Here is a 20696-nt window from a genome sequence, read left to right on the forward strand (position 1 = left end):
AACTTCTATCGATCAGTTGCATATATTACTGGGAAATTTTGACTTCCATATGACTTGATGCTAATCGACAGATTTTCATTTTTTTTTTTTTAAACTGAAGCATTAGAGAGAAAATTCAAATCATTTGCTTTGACTTATTCAGTAAAAATAAAGAATACCCTACACTAATATTTATAGAAGAATTCTAGTTCAGTACCTTAACCACAAATGCAAGGCAACGAATTACGAGTAATAAACTACTTACACAATTTAAACACAGTTAACAGTATGCAGTTCTCCAAAAACCGCCTAAAGTTTGTCTTCAACTGACTTGTATGATGTTCTTTTAAATCCTAATTAGCATTCAGCATTTTTAGTCCAAATTTCTAATACATATCCCTTTATCATTATAAGCTATAAAAAAACGCAATGCAGAAACATGTAAAGCAGCAACATGAAGTGCAGCCATTCACTGAAATTTATAGCATTCAGTAATGGTACATCTAAATGTGACAAAATGAAAATGCATAATTCCTAGAAATACTGATAGGTAAACAAAATCAAAGTATTACAGTACAGTACCAAAAAACCTGCAAGCTTGCAATGCTCCCAAGCATATAAAGAATCTCTGCCAGTGATGTGGGTTGCCTTCAGATCACACCCAGTGACAAATCAATCAGTCTGATTTTTTTTTTCCCATTAAAAGTATTGCAATGAGTTTAAGGAACATCTAGTACATAAAAAAAAAAAAAAAAAAAAAAAAAAAAAAAAAACCACACAAACAAACAAAAACTTGAAGTGTTTTACAGAATTCCTTGCATAGTACTTTTGAAAAGAATTCTGATTTATTACTTATTTACATACTGTACTGTTTCAATTAGGTTGTAACTTTTGCAATCTGCAGGAAAAATTATATACCTTTTTATTTCAGATCAACTTGCAAAGACTGCTACTGTAATTCAAGTTTAGACATGGAAGATATAACAGTATAGATGAGTATCATTTAAAAAAGCATCTTATATTATCCTTTATGCAATGCAAATTTTATTCTATTTTTTTCGTGGAATTGGTATTTTCGATAATGTGGATTTAGTAAACTTACTGAATCTTTTCTAAGCCCAAAGACTTCGCTATGCTGAATGCATGCAATGTTTTCACGAGCATTTTTTAGAGTCTTGCAATTAAATTTTACTGCCCAGCTAACTAAATACATAGGTTGCATATGCCTTGTAATTAAAATACATCATTTCTGGTGGATGTTCTTCGCCACAGTGGAGTTTTAGAAACAAGTCAAAGGAAAAATATTACGCTAATATAAAATTAGAAAAGCTCCACAGAACTCACAGATTGTTACACAAACACACACAGAGCTTGAAAAAAATCAGGAATATTAAGCATATTAAAATCTTTAAAGCAGTGCTTAAAGCTTCTAGCATCCTTTAATTTGTTTTTACACCCTTGTTTGATGCTGCAGTCTTTGTTCTGATGCTATGCCAGTGAAATTGCATCACCATGAAGCAACATTATGCAAGAATGTCTGGCTAAAATTAAAATGCTATTTCTCAGCATCACATACTTACAGGAAGAATGCAGTTCAGACATTCACAATTCAATTATGTTAGCCAATATATTTGGTAAATACTTAATGAAAAATAGGGTAATGGAAAGCTAGTATGCACAGTTGTATAGGAAGATAAACCACCAGGCTAATCGTGTTGTCCTCAGCCAGTCTTTTGGAGTCAAAGTCTATTACCAAAGATGCTCAATACAGCTTCATTTCAAAAAAGTTGGAGTAATAAAAATAATTTAAATCAGGGAGTTCTTAATGTAAGGGCAGACAGTACTGGATTTTTTTAAAATTTAGCTTTTTCCAAATAATCAGCTATTACATAATACGTACCTAACCCTCTACAAAATAAGTTGCATGTTAGGGCACAAACACATATCAAGATGTTCTCTGTCTCCAGACCTGAGTGTTTTGCACAAGCAGGGGTAAATTCCTATGTTACAGTTCTTCAGCATCTAAAGAACACCAAGAAATCTCCCGAATAGCGTTTTTTCTGCCTAATAAAATTCAACACAGCATCATCACAATAAGATTAAACTGCAGCAACAGTATTCAAACCATTCTGATTCCTAATTCCAACGGATGACCAAAAAAAAAAGTACACCATTTACAAAACAAACAATCATCTCATCCACAAGAGACACTCAGTTAAGACACAATATTCTGTACAGATCCTCATGATTTTTGCTGTAAAAATAAAAATGAACCCAACTTCAAGAGATCCTAAACATCCCAAAATGATAACTTTCACTTTTTCCTAAGCACAACATTTATTGACAATAATAAAGTAACAACAACAACAAAAAAAACCCACACACACACACAAAAAAAAAAAGTTTCAGTACGGTACAGGAACTCTAAAAACAATGTTTCCTCTTCCTTTAATTTCTAAAATACTGAAGAAAAACTAGACACTTGTGCCCATTGTAACAGTGGAATCAATCTCTGTTCTGTCACTCCCGGCCACACAGCCATTCTAAATCACAGGGGCTCTGAGTTTGACTGTGCACGTCTCACTGCAACAGTTCTTCCACAGAAACGTCTTGTGTGATTTAGGGTTTCTCAGTGCTGTTTTACCCACTAAGAAAATAAATGAAACAAATTTTTACTGCAAAAAATACTCTATTTTCCTTGTTTTGCATGCCTGTAAAACACCGAGAAGGCTTTAAGACACGCAGTCTATTTCATCTGCAGATGAAGGAAGTCGAGAGGATATATACATACATTTTTAAAGTTGTATAAACCACAAAGCCAAACTTGCACAGAACAAAGGGCAAATCTAGCATTACTCAGCAAGAAGACTGGAAACATGCACACACACATACACCCCGACAGTCCTAATGAAACTAAAGGAAAAAAAAGAAATACTTCTTTGTTATGCAAATATACCATTTCAAAATTGAGAAAATTAAATGATGTCATTCAAGCTAATATCCTTGCCTCAATGGAAAAGTGGCAAGAGACAACACCACTCCCTCCCCAGCAACCCCCTTACAAACATTAAAATGAGGTTTGGCTTCAATAGCAGTCTGTAGCATTTAGCCTCAAGAAGAATTACGGAGAGAGAGTTTTGGAACTGCTTATTTTAAAAAGTTTGCATTTGTTCTGCCAACCTAATTCATCAAGACAATCAGTGCAATGCATGTATTATTGCGTAGTTGCAGATTTTTTTATAGCTTCCATTTCTAGTGCTCAGAACAGCAATTTAGTAAATGGTTTGTAAAAATATCAAAACACAACCATGTTATTTCTTCTAAGAATTTAATATGTCTCCATGGAAGCTTGTTCAGAGACACAAAGAAAAAAATTAAATTATATAACAGATTTAACACTTAGCAAAACAAAAAAGTGCATTAAAATAGCTTCATATGATTACTTATCAAAAAATCACATGCATTTCCTTAATTTCGTAGCTTCACCCACATTCATGTAGCAAACATTACATATAATTGTTATGCCTAGATTTCTCTTAAAATTGCCACTTTAAGAAATTAAATAACAATAAAATAAGCAAATTATTTAAAAAACCAAAACACACAGAGACATGCTCATTTTTCTGTATGAGCAGTAATTTAAGCACAATGAAAACACTCCAACAGACAGCACTATTATATTAACACTTTCCACAGGGTATGATGAACTATACTAGAAACCAACTACACTCTTGCAGACCTGTGTTACTCTCAGCAAAATGCAGCAGCTAGCACAATTTGCAAGACTTCAAAGCAAGTCAAATATAATTTCCTTTAGACCTGTAAAAAATAAATTACACAGTGGTTTGAGTTTCTAAATAGCTTGATGAAGAGGGTGGATGGATCACTAAAATATCAAATCAGGGGAAAAGAAAGGTAATTATACAAGAAACAAGTTCTTATCAAAACAGAAACCTGCCAGACACCCCCAAGTTGCTGCAATAGTTTTTCTGGCAGCTGGGTTAAAAAGCACATTTACAGAAAGTAAACGCTTAACAAGGTCTATCATAAATAAAACCAATAAAGCTAATGCTCAGCCAGGATGGTTGCACTCAGAGCTGTAAGAGAAATAAAATATATTACAAAATAAGATAGCACCCCATATTGACTTTTCTAGCCTTGACACAATTTCTAGACCAGTCATGCTATACTACTAATAACTTCTCAACTTCTTTTCTATCTTTCTACTATGATACCTTCAAATCTGAGGGCTTGAGCAATCATTGACATCAAAGCCTTCAATTCCACCTTTTATTTTGGGATCGTCTACTGCAAAATTTTAGATGCAGATGAGCATATAACAAAATATGTTAATGCCTACGATGACTGCAGCTATTTTACAGCCATTAATTTTGTACTTAATAAATACTAAGCCAAACCCTGGACTAGTTTTATTAATCAAACACTTCTAGAGACAGATCTACAACTTGACCCGTTTTAATAGCAAATCTAATTTTGGGGATCAGAGCAGAACAGACTGCAGCTTTTTTCCTAAGAATGCTGACATTTAAGTAAACCTTACCAAAGAATGCTCGCCTGATTGAGGACTGACATTTCCTTTCTCTAACTCGCTTAAATAAAACATAGGCTTTCTGGCCAACTCCTACAGTACCCCAAGGCAGCTGTATATCACTTTCAGTTGCAACTTGTGAATACTTTCTTTTTCTTTCTGTCTCTTTATTTTGACATGCATATTATGTTAGCTGATTTCAATCATGTTGCATGAGTGGATGACATACCTTAAAAGATTAAGTTTTGCCACCTGGGACTACTCCAGAAATTCAGTACTTTATAGCATCTCATGCCCTTCTTCATCCTCTATGTGCCTGCACTATCAATAGTAGCTTTCTTTCCTATTTTATGCCAAACGACAAGTCTTTCAAGGTTGAGGTTGATATAAGTCAGCTTGAAGTGTCATTCCCCCCCAGTCCCAGACCGGGATGGAGCTGCTCCATTGTATACAACGCTCTGCTGCCATCTATTTGACACAAGAAATACAACGCTATGAATGCCACAGCTGGTTTTGCCTTCCCTTTCCCCCACCTTTCTCTTCCCCTGCAGCAGCTGCTAGAATAAAACTCTGAGGGAAGTTTCTGATCACTCCTCCCTGCTCATGCCCAGAAGCAGAAACCATTTCAGCAATTACTTTTGTACTAAAAATAAAATAGCTACAGTAATAGCAGAGATTTGATTATTGCAAACAAAAGTAGAATTATATGATATACCACTCCTCTCTAAAATGGGAATCCAGGTCAGCAAACTTCCCTTTTATAGGCCAGCTCTAAATAAAACATGCTTTGATGTAATTATTTTAAAATTTGCAGTTTAATTATGCAGCAGAGTTCACTGAGAGTTTGATTTCAGCAGGTATCCAGATGTAACAGGGGCCATGGCACTGAATGAACATGGATTCACCAGCTGTCTCCCCTCACTACACCAGACTTAAAATTCAGAAGGCAGTTAGGAAGTCAAATCACAGAGCCTCAAAGTAGAAACCGCACACAAAGCATGAGATGAAGAAGGCGGTATTTTACCCATCATCAGGGTCACAAAGATAAACACCATTTCATTCATCACAGCATTTAGCCTGCCTTGCATGTGACTGCACAAAACAAGAATGGCAGCTGAAAAAAGTCCCCAGCTTGCATTTGTAAAATATCATGCAAGAGACACCCACTGAAGCAGCAAAAAAACTCTAAAGGAATCTATAATCTTCAGTTACAGATCCATGACAGTGTCAATTCTGCTCTTTAATTACTAAACCATATGGAAAAGTCCTGTCTCAGGGCTCAGTCTGGTCTTTTCACATCCCAGATTAAGGACTACTTTTTTTTACATGGCTGCTTTCCCAATACACTTAGTAACATATTCGTAGGAATGTGCTTCAGCATTTACCCTGGAAATGATTCATAAGATAAAACAGCAAAATTAAAGACTAAAAAAGTACAAGTCTTTCACAGGAATTATAAATAACGTCACTGACCCAAAAGCATATGAACTCCTGTGTATTTTTCTACAGAGAGGGAAAGAACACCTTAGTTCAGAGCAAGAGCAGAGAGAAAAGGAGGGGCTTGCTTGCTCTAAGGAGGGTGCAGGTAAGGAGAAAGTGTGGAATATGAGGGCACAGAGGCAACACCAGCCTGCAGCAGAAGTCATGAGATTTCTTCTGTAGTAAAAATATACCCATAAACATAATGCCTTAATTTTCTAATTGGTATTAACATAAATAGTACTTGGTTTGGGGAGCAATTTGTTAATGCTTGTACTTTGCTAATAAATAATAGCACCACTGAGTGCATTATCCCATTGTTCTTTTTATGTATTCATAGCATTTACAGCTATAATACATATAGTTAATGATTAAAGTTAATCTGTTCAATAAAATTAATAGCTGCACTAAGTCTTTACTTACACTTGGTTTTAAATCTATTTAGTCTGACAATATAAGCTGCAATTACAGGATTGTATAAAGTTGCCATAAATATTTAGTGGACCAAGTGAAGAGATATATAATTCCAATTGCTAACTATTACTAGAACTACCTTTCCTTCCAGGCCACACAGAATCTGTTTGAACAGGTACTGCACTTATTATACTAATTGCCTGAAATATTTCAAGTGTAAAGCTACCTAAAACCTGATCACTCAAAAGGAATTAGATGACTTAAAGAGTTTAAGATACACACAGTAAAACAAGACATTCAAAAGTGTTTAAAATAATCACATGAGAGGCTTACTCTGCCCTCTGGTGCACTCCATTCCACAAGGACACAGCATTCTGCACAAAACTCAGGAAAGCATCCAAACAACTGCAAGAGCCTGAAGTTAAATCAGTCAAAAGCTTGTGCTGAGCTAAATTAAGACATTTCAGCACCCGACAAGATCACACCCTGGGTAACACCAGCATGACCAAAAGCACAACACTACTCAGCAGGATAGAAGGTAGCCCAGCTAGTTTTTATTCCTTTGTATTTACAGCAGAGAGGCTAATTGTCCTGGCTAAAGACCAAGACCCCACCATCTAAAGGCCTGTGCAAATACAGCATTTGCTGGTTAGCACAACAATTTTCCAGCGAGGTTGTGTTCCCAAGGCTGGTGTTACGAGCTGCCACCACCAGTAAACAGATGGCAGGAGACTGACAGGTACCTGAGCATGCCACAGAACCACAGCCCCACACAGGGGTCCTACACTAATCAGAGTTACCCTAGGGCAGAAGGCTCTATATTTATAACCTGATAGCATAAATCAGGTTTGGAAACTCAGCTTTTGTCTAGCAAATTAAACAGCCACACACACTAAATTAGAAGGAATTTTATATTATATTGAGACAATAACATTCTATAAAGCATAGCTAAAAAATTCTCTAATTACATAAAATTAAAGTCTGTTTTTTCCTGTGAAGAAGTTGTACTACATCTCTAGAGTATTGATAATATTCTTTAAAATTAACTAGACTAGATCATATTACACTGAACAGTCAAAATTTTTCTTCTATAAAACACACAAAAATTCCACTCATTTTCTCAGAAGCTGTGAGCTTCTGTGATATTCATAAGAAGCTTGAAACCCATATAATAGTAAAACAGCATACTGAATGGTAAGAACCACAATTTACAGTACATAGAGCATGAATTATACAATTACAAGCAATTATAACCCTTGCTACTAATGGAATACATGAAAAAGCGTTACAATTCACTTTTTAAAATTATTTAGCCTACAGTTTCATATAAGCAATATTGCATTAATGAAGAAAAAAGTTTAAGGGTCCAAGTGCCCAACCACAAAAAACACCATCTTTTGCCACATGAAAGCATTGCAGGATCAGAACCCAACCATGTATGTGCAGTTAGCACATAAAAATAGAAGTAGTATCATCAGGATTTGCTTGTTAATGATACTTGTGTGGTAAAAAAACCCACCCAACAAATTAGAGAGGAGCATTCCCATTTAATCAATCATACTACTAAAACACATCTCCAGTGCAAAAGAACTATTTTCAGAATTAATCCATCAAAAAGACAATGACAGCAATAAGAAAGAGCTATTTTGCTTCAGTGTTACTGAGATATTTAAAGCTAAGGAAAACCAAAATGAAGAGTTTCCAACATAAGGAGCTTTAATAGAGAGCTCTTCTGTAAGGAGGGCACATTCCCAAACATGGGTATTGAACAGAACGAGACTTTAAAAGGATGCCAGAGCTCAGCAATCAAAAGACTTCAGTACTCAGTTCCAAGCTAAGTTATTTAGCACCTTGACTTCCCTTATAGCTCAATGTGCATGCGCAGTCCAAGTGCCTTCTTCGTGTGAGACTGCCTCAGAGCAACACAGGCTTCATCACAGATGAATTTCAGCTATACCAACTGCATGGACAGAAAAGTTCTGGGGCATGAGTACTGCCCCTACAAAATCACTGATAAGACCTGCAGGAGAAAGTGAGCAATAGATAGTTTTAATCATCAGATTCAATTGTGTACTAAACAAGAGGATGCCAGCTTCCATGTCATGAGCCAAACACTACTTTCTTCACTATAAAGTTGCACAGCACCATCTCCCCCCTCAGCAATTATCACAACTACAATTACAACTGCAGGAAAAAGCATCCCATAAAAGACTGTGATAGGAAATGAAAAAGATGACCTGTTTCCCATATGGTTTATATTCCTCAGACTGTGAGGAGTCTGGGGATGCAAATAAGCTTTACAATGTGAGGTAGTAGTAGATAAAGCTTTCTTCAGGTAAGCTAAGAAAATTCATGGTCATATATCCTGGTCCTCATCCTGATATCTGTTGTGGGGACAACAGAGCAGGTGCAAGCCAGAAGGTTCTTGGAGGGCACTGATAACCTGTTGTGGGTGACTGAAAAGTTTACAAGGGGAAATGCTATGAACAGACAATTCTTACAGTCAAGTAAGAACTGGTCAGGGTAGTCTTAGCCCACAAAAGGCTGCAGGTACTGGAGCATCTGTCTTATGAAGGAGAAGCTGAAAGAGCTGGGATCCTTCAACATGAAGAAAGCTCAGTGATCTCCCTGATGTATCACCTGATGAGTGGGATGGGAAAGGATGACTGAGACAGACTCTTCTCAGCTGTATAGAGTGAGAGGAGGTGAGGCAATAGTCAGATATTGAAATACAGGAAACATACCACTTAAAAATATGAACATTTGTAGTGGTGTGTGCTTATTTTTTGCTGTACGGGTGAAGGAACTGCACAGGTGAGGAAACGGGTTGCTCAGGGAGGTTTGGGGGTCTCCATCCTACTTAGCACTAGATTCCCAAAGAACTACAACTCAAAGCAGGAGCACATACAAAGACTGGATAGAGAAAATGAGGCCAAACTGTTTATTTAGTAGCCATGAAGTGAATGTGCTACTGTTTTCTGAACATCCCATGTTCAAGCCACAGTGCAGAGAGCTAATCCCTGTTTCTCCAAAACAGGGAGGAATGCACACTGGATAATTTGTTCCTACTGATGATATAATTCTAAGTTTACTGTTTTTAATAAAGAACAAGATTCAGTCTTCTCTCACTTTCTCCCATGTACAAGATCAGATCAGCCTCTCAGTGACCTACTTTATGAGTCACAATCCTCACTATTTATGATTCAGAAAAATGTCTTCTCTGACAGTATTTCCCAGACTAGTGTGGGTTCATTCCAAGAACCAATTTCATCTTCATTGGTTTCCTACAGGAAACCAGACCAACTTCCTATGATTTTATTTTCCTTCATTTCAGCATGGCTCACATAAACTAACTGGAAGTGAGAGTGATAGAAAACTTTATTCTGCATAAACACAAGCCAAAATAAACACCACCAAAAAAAAAAATCCTGAAGACGTCACTGGTTCAAAGTGACCAGAATGTGAAGCAAGCTAAGATTAGAAGTTCTTTTCCCTCCTTCCCCAAACATGATGCACACAAGCAAACTCAGTGAGTTTATATAACCACAGCCTAATGTTAACAGCTGTTTTGGTCTCTGGTGAAGACATTCACCTGAATAGATGGCCAAGATCTACTCCCTCTTTCAACATTGGGAATTGTTTTAAAATGCTAAACATTTTTGGACTGTTTTTAAGTCCTACCAATAACACAGTCAAATACCCCAACCACCTCAGCCAACAGACTCAAGGTGCTTACCTTCTCTCCTCAACTGCAACAACACAAGTGCTACTGGAGATGCTAGGAAGCAAGCACACCTTGAAGTTCATCTAGACTTCCCATAGGACTGCTGCTAACATGGCCTAAGGATCAGTCTCCTGCATCCAGGTCAACTTCCAACAGAGACATTTTCATTGTCCTCCAGGACATTAGATTTCCAAAAGCCAAGAGTCAGTGCCAGATGTGCATTGGCTCAGAACCACAGAGTAATCTGAGCTGGAAGGGACCTAGAAGGATCATCAAGTCCGACTCTTGAATCAAATCCACAACCCTGCATTATTAGCCGCATGCTCTAACCAACTGAGCTAATCGTGCAGTGAGACATTTGAGGAATAATCTCTCCCATAACCCATGGCAGAATCATCCAAGAATCTATAGTAGCAGCACAAGGACCACTGCAGCACAAGGACCACTGCAGCACAAGGACCACTGCAGCACAAGGACCACTGCAGCACAAGGACCACTGCAGCACAAGGACCACTGCAGCACAAGGACCACTGCAGCACAAGGACCACTGCAGCACAAGGACCACTGCAGCACAAGGACCACTGCAGCACAAGGACCACTGCAGCACAAGGACCACTGCAGCACAAGGACCACTGCAGCACAAGGACCACTGCAGCACAAGGACCACTGCAGCACAAGGACCACTGCAGCACAAGGACCACTGCAGCACAAGGACCACTGCAGCACAAGGACCACTGCAGCACAAGGACCACTGCAGCACAAGGACCACTGCTACCCCTTCAAGCCTTCTCGGTGCTGTGACCAAGCTGTTGCAGCTGCAGCAGGCACATGAAGATGGTTGATGTTAACATCATACTACATTCTACTCCCAAATTAAGTGGGGCAGGTAATCCCATAGAGATTGCTATACAGTGAACCAGTTCAAGAAAAGGGGTACTGGGACACCTAGCTGTGGACAGCAAATACCAGCACAGTTTGCTGGCTCAGATTTCACTCTGCAAAGCAGCAGTTCAGTAATCTTCTGGACCACCTTCTGCCCTTGGACTTATATAGCCCTACTGTTACATTGCTGCACATGAGCTAATAAACCAGACCCATGAACAGAGTTAATTCAATTATGCAAGCAAATTAAAAGCAGAATTATTCTCATTTCATGTCTGTATTCTGCTGTGTATGTTGCTGTGGTCTTTCAATGTGATTTTTCTCTTGCCGCATTTCAAGGCTTACAGTGATAGGAACAACACACTGCTCTTTGTGGGAAGGCATACTTGAGAAACTAAAGCCAAACTAATTTTCAGGAGGCTTAAATACTCCTTTACTTCTCACCTCAAGAGAAGCCAGGGAATGTTAAGCTTAAAAATGCTTACACATTGCACACACAATAAGGAAAGGACATATGACTGAAACACAATTTATTTTAATGAAAATTTTCCACCTGGACATCAGCTTCAGTTTGTAATCATGCAGTACTGAATGAGGATTTTGCAAGTAAATAGTGGTTACTTGTTAGTAAACTGAACTTTTACAGCTTAGAAAACAAACCACAAAGTTTTTGCCTCTACTATATGCTTGCCATCCTTTTGATACAGCAGTACTTGCCAGGGTCAAATTACTAGTTTTTAATGACCCCTTTTTTAATTCCAGTTTCTCTAATCTGATTTTTTTGTAACTAAAACCCCAGAAGCGTTGTAATACCTCAGGTGATAACAGAGCTGTTTGTAGGTCAAACAGTATCACCTACATGAAAACTAGTATAGGAGAAGCCTTTAGAGAAGTGATACATTCTGACACAAACCAAATAATGTTGTTTTAGGTACTGCTCGGCCTAAGAACACTGCACAATTTCTCAGCTAGGATGGATCAGCAGCAAAGTCTACAGCAAATGTTGTTTCACATAGCAGAAAAAACAGATTTTTAAACATTCAGATTTTGTTGACAACAACAATTTAACCTCTCCTCCTTCTAACAATTTAATATAGACTGAGTAGCAAAATCATGCAGTAATTTAGCACCACAGCAAACACACAAGCTGTCTTGACTGAAGGCAGTGTTTACCTGATGAAGCTAACAGTTGTTAAAATGGCTATAAATACTGCTGTCTAAAATATTCAAGGTAATATACTGACACCACCAACACATTCGCAATTCTCAGTGCTAGAGGAGATTACTCACCTTGACATGGCTCTGAGCTCCCAGGTTGTAAATCTCAGAGGGTTTGACTTCATTAATGATCTTCACCAGGCAGGTGCTGTCTGTGAGATCTCCATAGTGCAGCTTCATGTCTTCAGAGTTTAAGAACACAAAGTTAATACACTTTAATCTCTGAACAATGTTGCATCCGTGGTCCAAACCCTATTTCAGGTCAAGGTCTGAGTAAACATTTATTGGAACAAGTCAAGAGATCACCAGCTAAACTTGTTTTTTTTCTCCCCTACTTTAACCACAAAATACACTTCCCAATTGAAATGCTATACAGTACTTCTGATTGTTGAAAAAACAATCTTATTTATCTAGCAACATTTATATCATTTGTTTAATAGTTTACACTTCATTTTCCCAGGTTGTATAAATAAGTTCAGTGTTAGATATAGAATATCAGTCACAAAAATAAGGCATTTTTTTAGTTCAGGGTTCCAATTTTTCACTAAAAAATATTTTAATAACTTCTTAAGCATATATCGATGGCTTTCGTCTCCTTCCCAAAACATTGCATAGGTTTTAGTTTCTCGCTGTCATGTCACAAGACAACAAAAACATGTAAGATCATTAGATGAACATTTAGATAGCATTACAGTACAACCCGTTGCATTTGTTACTATTGTTCCTCCATTAAAAAAAATACAGGTGCACACTGGAAAGGAATTTAGGAGAACACTAACTGTCAATGAAACATGGTTTGTGACACTTCACATCAAAACCTCAAAATTGGTTAGATATAGATGTTATTTATTCTTTCCAGACTTTCTAATTTTTGTGTAAAAAAATAGGTAAGAGCATGAAACCAGCTCCTGACAAAATTTAGAGAGCAAGTTGCAAATGTTTATCAAGTTGTCCTTGTTTTTAGGACCCTGACCTGTCAAGAAGATATTGCAATAAGTGAAATTCACAAAACAGACCTCCTTTTTGCTCTTATTTAAAATAAAATTGACAAGTTGAACCACACTGCTATTCACAGACCTTTCCAATAAAAAGTCATAACTATTGATGAATTGGCTATTTATGTTTACTTTGCATATTTATATATATTTCCATTTAATCTTTATGACCTTAATTGTTTTTAGTCCTGAAATACAAGGCTTATTACAAGAGATATGGATCCACAATACATTTTTTAACTGCTGTTGAGATTTGTGAACTTGGTTATTATTTATGCTGGTTAGGTTTTTCTTTTACGTCTGTTTTTTTTTTTTAACAGTGTAGAACAGCAAGGAAGTTAACAGATCACATGGTTCTCAGATGCTCTGCCCTGCACATTCCCACAAAACACATGCACAAGATCCTTCAGGTTGATAAAGTAATACAGCCATGGTATAGTCTTGAAATTTGTCTTCACAACCACATCAGTTGAAAAGTACACTCTGAAGAGACTTGAGACCCAGCTGAAGCCGTGGCTAACAGGCAATGCTAGGCAGGAAAGAGCTGCCAGAGCCTGTGTTCCTCTTCCTACACCAAAGACATGCAGTCCTGCCATGACCCCCAGGCCAGAGAGCAGTTCCAGAACTTCCCAAGGGAAGGTGAGCTGGCAGGTGGGCTGACCCAGGGAACAGGGACACCAGCCCACTATTACCATAAATTTAATGCTCTCAAGGATAGGGCTTATTTTGGTCCACAATCAAGACTTAAAAGTTCCTGGTCCATACTGCCTTTCTAAAGGACAGCAGGGAATGAAACTATGTTCCCTGCTGACCCATGAAAAAAAGGGTTCACACTTCCAAGAATGAATGGCTAAGCAGAAAGGATTACTAGAAATTGACTTGACTTGATGCTCAGATTCATAAACACAGATCAAATGTCAGAACCTTTGGGCTTTAGTAACATTATCCTGTCTAAAGACAACCTTACCAAGCAACAGCTGGAGGGCTTGCTCTAGGATACACCTTGTCTTCCTTCCTGTGCTCCCTACTTTTTTCATACAAAGAGGTTCCCTGCCTATGAAGAGCATCATCTTGAAACATGAAATTGATTCCTCACAGGAAAAACACACATGGCAAAGATAAAATTAGGGTTTGCTCAAATCAACCATTATTGCTTCTTCACTTCCTCCAGTACTGCCTGGAAACCCATTGTTTTAAAACAGTTTCCATGGAGCAGCCTTTCCTGAGATTCCAAGTCCAATTCCTTCTCCTCCCATTCATATGGCTACATTCTTCAGTTAAGGGAAAATGAGATAAGAAGTGGGGAAAACATTAACTTCTTCTCTTTTCTTCCTTCCATTCCTTTCCTTAAATGTTTGTATGTATATTTATTTTGATCTACATTGTCTTCTCAAATCACTTTTCATAACCACAAGATGGTCCTCACAATGCACAAGTTCCTGTTTGATTTAATTTTCTTCATTCTACCTTGTGAGCCAAGAATGCAAGTCATGGGAAACAGCTTGTACATTGTTATTGATAGAAAAACAGGTTTCAGTATTCTTCATAAAGATATTTTATTCAATTCTATCCCTCTCTTAATCAGATACTTTAATGAGCAGTGTACAATAAGCAGCAACTAATCAGAGCAATACTATGTCAGAAATTAAGTAATTTTTAAATAAAAATTACAAGAAGCAAAGACCAAAGGAAATTGAGAAGTTGCATTATATATTAAATGTGATAAAATCAGGTTCTGTTTAACCATGGTGTGAAGCAGACTTAAAGATGTGATTTTTTTACACCATGGAGATACTTGTTCACAATATCTGAAACTGGACTATTTAGGACAGCTTGCACAGCTCTACAAAACAGACATAGCATGGAGAACTGTGTGCTTATTACAGGGCTCAATCCTTCTGCTGAACTGGAGCCATCCAACATTTGAGCTGTTTCTCATTAAAAGACCAATTAACTTCCTTTAAGTTACAATAAGCTATTTTTTGCCATGTGTACACTAAAAGGTAATCATTTCAACTTTCCAGATTAGCATTTGTAACAGAGAATACAGAAAATTGCCAAGAGCAATGCCTTTCCTTCAGGTTAAGAAGGTATTCCCTTCCTTGGTGCAGGAATTCAGAGGGTCCAAAGATCCATTGTTCTTGTCATCGCTAAGAACTGATGATGTTTTATTCATGCTCTCATACAGGTTTTCTCCAAACCTTCATCTCCATCAGACACCATGGAGCTCATGAGGAAACACAAGTGGACCACTTAAAGCAACTATCTCTAAAAAATCCCCATGTTTAACTATTCTGAAATCTCAGTATTTTTAACTTCACATAGTATTTTCCAGGCCCAGTAGCAGTATTCTCTAACTGCTATTGCCCAGCTATTTCTGAACTGTGGCAGCATTTCTACACAACATAAGGTGCTTTCCTGAGTCCCTCTCGTATTTCCCACTTTTAAAAACTCACACACACGAGAATATCCGTATTTCATGCCACATCATCTTCAGAGAAAAAAGGTCATTTTTCTGAGATAGAGCAGCTAGCTAACACTAGCAGAAAATTCAGTTCTCTTCCTGCTCCCAGGGATCTTTCTCCACCAAACACACAGCCCAGACTAAATACAACATATATTAATGTTGTGGTTTCAATTTGGTTTCTGCAGATTTGTGGCCTTAAAAGCCACCAGACCTTTTCTTGTGACATGTTCTCCATAACCCTAAAAAGCTCCTCTCCCAAAGTAACATAAAATCATATTTAAATATAATGACAGCTAACTAAAAAATCATAGTTTTCTCTCTGTAGCAAATAAAAAAATAAACAATTGAGAAAAAGAGGAAAGAAAAGCACATGTTTCAATGTCCCTTTTTTCTTTTTCTTTAATGTATATTAATAAAATCTGTTTTTACTTTTAAATTATACCTGTTTTACCTTTTTCTCCCAAAGTCCTATCTCCCAATTAATAAATAAAATTCAACAAATATAAAACCATAAGAAGCACCTTAAGTATAAAAGCAAAGTCTTACTTCCTTCAATGTGAGCCTGTGGGTTCTTGTAGAGGTGTTCAATCCTGCCTGTATTAAAAGAACTGGACCGACGAACAATGCCATGCACCTGGGGATTGAAAAAGAAAAAACAGAAAAGTGGTAAACATCAAGAGGAAAGTGCTCATTACCATCACTCAAAATTCTTGTGTACTGGGCCTAACTCTTTTATCAGGTAATCAGAGCTCATCTCTATTCCTAAAGATGGACAGTTATCCAATTCACAAACATGATACTGGGAGATCAGGTCAGGTGCTGTCATATTTACTTTAGCACCATTGAGTGGTTTCCCCTTCTCCCTTGTTGACATCACTAGCAGCCCAAATATCACACACAGTACAGAAAACACACTGAGCACCATCTCCTACTGAGTGAGGCTTGATAACATTACTGGAGTTGGAGAAGCAATGTGTGAAGGCAAAGAAAACCATTGCTCCTTGGTTGTAGAGAAGTCTTTCTGGAGGCAGAGACAGGCACAGAAAAAGCAGCAGCAGCAGCAAATGGGGCTACAGAAAGGACAGAGTGAGCAGAGAGGAGAGAAGGGGAGAAAGAAGGGAGACAAGGGAAAAAGAGCAGCAGCTGCAAGGCCCAAATGTATTTTAAAAATGAGCTGTCATTCACTTTCTGGGTTGGTGGAAGAACAGCCAGAACAGTCAGTGCTGTTTTGTAGACCTCACGAGTCACTGTTCTCCAGTGGTTACAAGAAACACAGACAAGCCTAAGGCTGAAGCCCAGGTTGGGAATTTCCTTCCACCTGCCATGATAACTAAGCTGGTGAAAAAAACTACACTGATTCTGACTAACATTAAAGAAAAGACAGTTTGTGCTTATACCTTAGAGAAATTTTTCAAACACTGACCCTGTTTCCTCCTCTCCTGTAAGATAGCCCCATGTTAGCTTCAGTTGCCAGCTACTGAAGTTGTGCTGCACAAACGAAATCACGCATCTGACTGTCCTCCACCTCTCCCCAGCTTTTATTTCTGCAAGTGATCCCTCGTACTTTGATGCATCCTATACTTGGTTTGTTGAGGCTATCCCTTCTCCCACTTGATGCTAATTTGAAAGAATATAAGAGCAGGAACAGGCAGCCTTTTGGTTTAGTTCGGGGATTTTTGTTTTACATATAACACAAGCTATGGTTAGTGACAAAGAAAACGTTTTTCACTTCATCTTAAGTCCAAAATTTAACCAATTAAAAAGGCACACACAACTGCAGATTGAGACCAGTTTGTGATTTAAGAATGACATTCTCATGGCAAGATTTAAAAGAACTCAATAACTTCATCTCAACAACTTACAGGTCAAATTTATTAAGCCAATTGCCTTGCAAAAAATCTCTTGTATGACCTGACACATTGCTCATAACATACCATGTTCTACAATTCAAACTAAACTTTCCACAACTTGCACTGTCAGGATCAATGAGGCACTGAGAAATGTGCTCCCCAAAAGAAACTTCCATCAAGTAATGGATTTATGAAGACACATTATAAAAAACATGTAATTAAAAGCCCTAGCAAAATAATTCTTTATAGATTATTTGGATAATATATAGGGACATCAAGCTTACAGAGAAACACCTCCAAAAAGAGACACTTTTATAATGACTTCACTTTCACAGTTGGACAAATGATGTTGAAAATATTTTGAGTGCTCAAACCAACTATTACTTTGCCGAGTAAAATATCAGACTTGGCAGTTTTAATGCAACTAATTATTCTGAAGGAAGCAAACTGAGAGATTTGCTCAACAAAGGAGGTTTAGATTAAATATTAGGAAAAAATTTATTCATGGAGAGTGTTGTCAAAACTGGAAAAGGCTGCCCAGAGAAGTGGTTGAGTCACCAACCCTGTAACAAATAGATCCAACATTTAGGAAGATAGTGGTGGACTTGGCAATGTTGGGTTAACAATTGGACTGGATGATCTTGGAGGTCATTTCCAAGACCTAAATTATTCTGTGACTCTTCTAGCAAAATTAAATATTTTGGCTTAAAGTTCTGTGGAGAGATTTCTTGAGCACTCAATTATCTATCTCTGAATTAAGTCATGCTGAAATTCATGTTCATCTGAACAGTTGACCAATAAGTCAAATCTTGCCAGCTCAAAAGCTTGATGAAAGATTGGGCTTGCAAGAGCTTTGTGTCTGCTCACAACTATGATACAAACCTCTGACCAATGAGATGTGCTAAATGCAACTGTCCCAGGACATCAAAACATCCAGTAAACAGACAGAGAGCCTGTTACATCCAGCGATAACAAAAACCCTGTGAACCCTGCTTTTTTTGCCCTTTTTTTTTTTCTTTTTCTCCCACTCCTTTTTCTGGTATGCACATACATAAGCAAGAAAACCAGCCAAATGCTTAATCCCTGACAGCAATATTACCGTAAGAAAACTGATGAAAGGTACCTTTGTCTGCATGGAACAACTAAAATGCAAACTTTGTGACAGGACAAAATGTGTGCAAACTGGTTAATCTAGTTAAGAATGTATCAGCACATTTTTCTCAACAGAGCTAGATCTTCAACCACATTGAAATTAAAAAAAAAAAAAAAAAAAAAAAAGTGAAATGAAGCATCTCCATTCGGGAGGCAATCAGTTATCATATGCACACTTGTGTTATTTAGGAACAGAGATTTCTAAATGGAAACACCGGAAAGAACTCCAAGAAATTGATGGAGAACACAAGAACAGAAAGAAAAAAAACCAACCCAATTATAGCAACCTTTGTATTGTTGAAAGGGTAATATTTCATTTGCTGTTGTCAGTTCCCAGCTTCATTGTGGACTATGGGAGAATATGTGCTTTTGCCTTTAAAGTAGCAAAAGCAACCACAATGATATATCTCATCCCCAGAGGGAATGGAGAAATAGTAAAAAATAATCCATTTATAACACTGAAAAAACAACTTCAATAAGCAAATTAATCAATAAAGCAAAAGAAAGGATGGAATGATCAAGGCAATATTAACCCAGTACAAAAGTATGGTAACCACAGACTGGTTAAGAAGAGACTTCTCACTAAGCTGTGAAGTATTACAACAGAAGTAATAAAATTCAATATTAAAACAAGCACTAAACCCCTCAAAAATGCTACAGTGTGGGGAAATTAATTTGACCACCCCATTTCCTGCCATTTTCATACATTTTAGAAGAATCTTTTATGACCAAGAAGGCAAATATTCTTACACTAATGCTCCTAATCAGTTCAAACCCCTCAAATCATGCCATAACAATAGCAACAACCTGATTGTTGCTTTGCTGGACCATGAGAAATGTGATTTTTCCCTGGCAAAAACCACACAGCAAGAAGGAATCAAGACTCCCTTTATTTCAAGGAAAAAGTAAGCAAAAATAATGGGTAAAGCAATAATTAATTAATCCAAGAGAAAAGACTAAGTAGTAAGTGTACCAAAGTAAAACTAGTTTGATGTTTGTTGTTTGGGTTTTGTTCTAGGGTTTAGCTTTTTCTTTTTCAACAGAGAAAGCAAAAATGCAAGGTTTTCATTGCTGAAATATAACTGCCAAAATAAAAGGGCCTTTACTGCCGAGAGAGAGGTGGGGAGAGAGAACAAATAAGAGATTCTTATTCCTTTATGTGGTACATTGTGTCATAAATTATTCCCTAATTCCTTACAGTTTTGGCTCACACAGGTCACTGCTTATCTGAGCTGGCGGGAAACATGCAAAGCAGCTATACCCCGAGGAGAAGAGGGAATCCACCAGTGGACATAAGATGATAAATAGTACAATAACCTGGCATGATTAGAGGCCATGCTGCACATTCCTCTCTGGAGTTTTGATTTGTTATCTAGGACTGGAGTGGAAAACACACAGAGAAGGACAGGAGCAGAGGAAGCAGGCTGGAGCTGCAGCATCCAAACGACTCCATCAGCCTACAGCCAGCCACCGAGTCACTCACCTCATAGCCTTTTTCCAACAGGAACTCAGCCAAGTACGATCCATCCTGGGAAGAGCAAGGCATAGGAAAATGTTAGAAACACATTGAACAGCCCTGGGAGATTTGGACTGCTTAAGATCTCAAAAGAGGGGGAAAAGAAAAAAACCCCACAACTTATAGTGAGCAGACTGGGTAAAACAAGCCTATACTTTGATTTCTCCAGATTCATACAGCGACCTAAAAATACTGCAGACTCTCTTTAGTTAATTTTAGACTATGAGGCAGTATATTTTAAGATTACTTGCTTACAAATGCTGGTTGAGAACTCCCATCTCTTGAATCTCTTCCCAAGTTCCATTATAAAGTGCCTGGGGACTATCTTTCCAAAATATCCTAAACATGGTCATTGAATTTGAACTATTTTGGAGATAGGGAAGGAAAACATGTAGAAAAAAATTAGCACAAGCTTGGCATTCCCTGCAAACCACCGTGCCTCTGTAGCACCTTGTCATACTGGCGTCTCCC

General features: G+C 37.6%; 1 protein-coding gene across 2 annotated transcripts in view; it reads right to left on the bottom strand.

Moving 5' to 3' along the window:
* The window catches only part of GMDS (GDP-mannose 4,6-dehydratase), a 405745-nt gene that overhangs the window by 325809 nt on the left and 59240 nt on the right, over positions 1-20696 (bottom strand). For both annotated transcript variants that reach the window (XM_066325722.1, XM_066325731.1), the window contains exons 2-4: positions 20193-20237; positions 16254-16341; positions 12318-12427 (exon numbers count right to left, since the gene is read on the bottom strand). In XM_066325722.1, the coding sequence (XP_066181819.1) occupies positions 12318-12427; positions 16254-16341; positions 20193-20237 (243 nt within the window). The remainder of the gene's footprint in view (positions 1-12317; positions 12428-16253; positions 16342-20192; positions 20238-20696) is intronic.

The sequence above is a fragment of the Sylvia atricapilla genome, chromosome 1, assembly GCF_009819655.1.
Source record: "Sylvia atricapilla isolate bSylAtr1 chromosome 1, bSylAtr1.pri, whole genome shotgun sequence".
In the NCBI taxonomy this organism is placed as follows: domain Eukaryota; kingdom Metazoa; phylum Chordata; class Aves; order Passeriformes; family Sylviidae; genus Sylvia; species Sylvia atricapilla.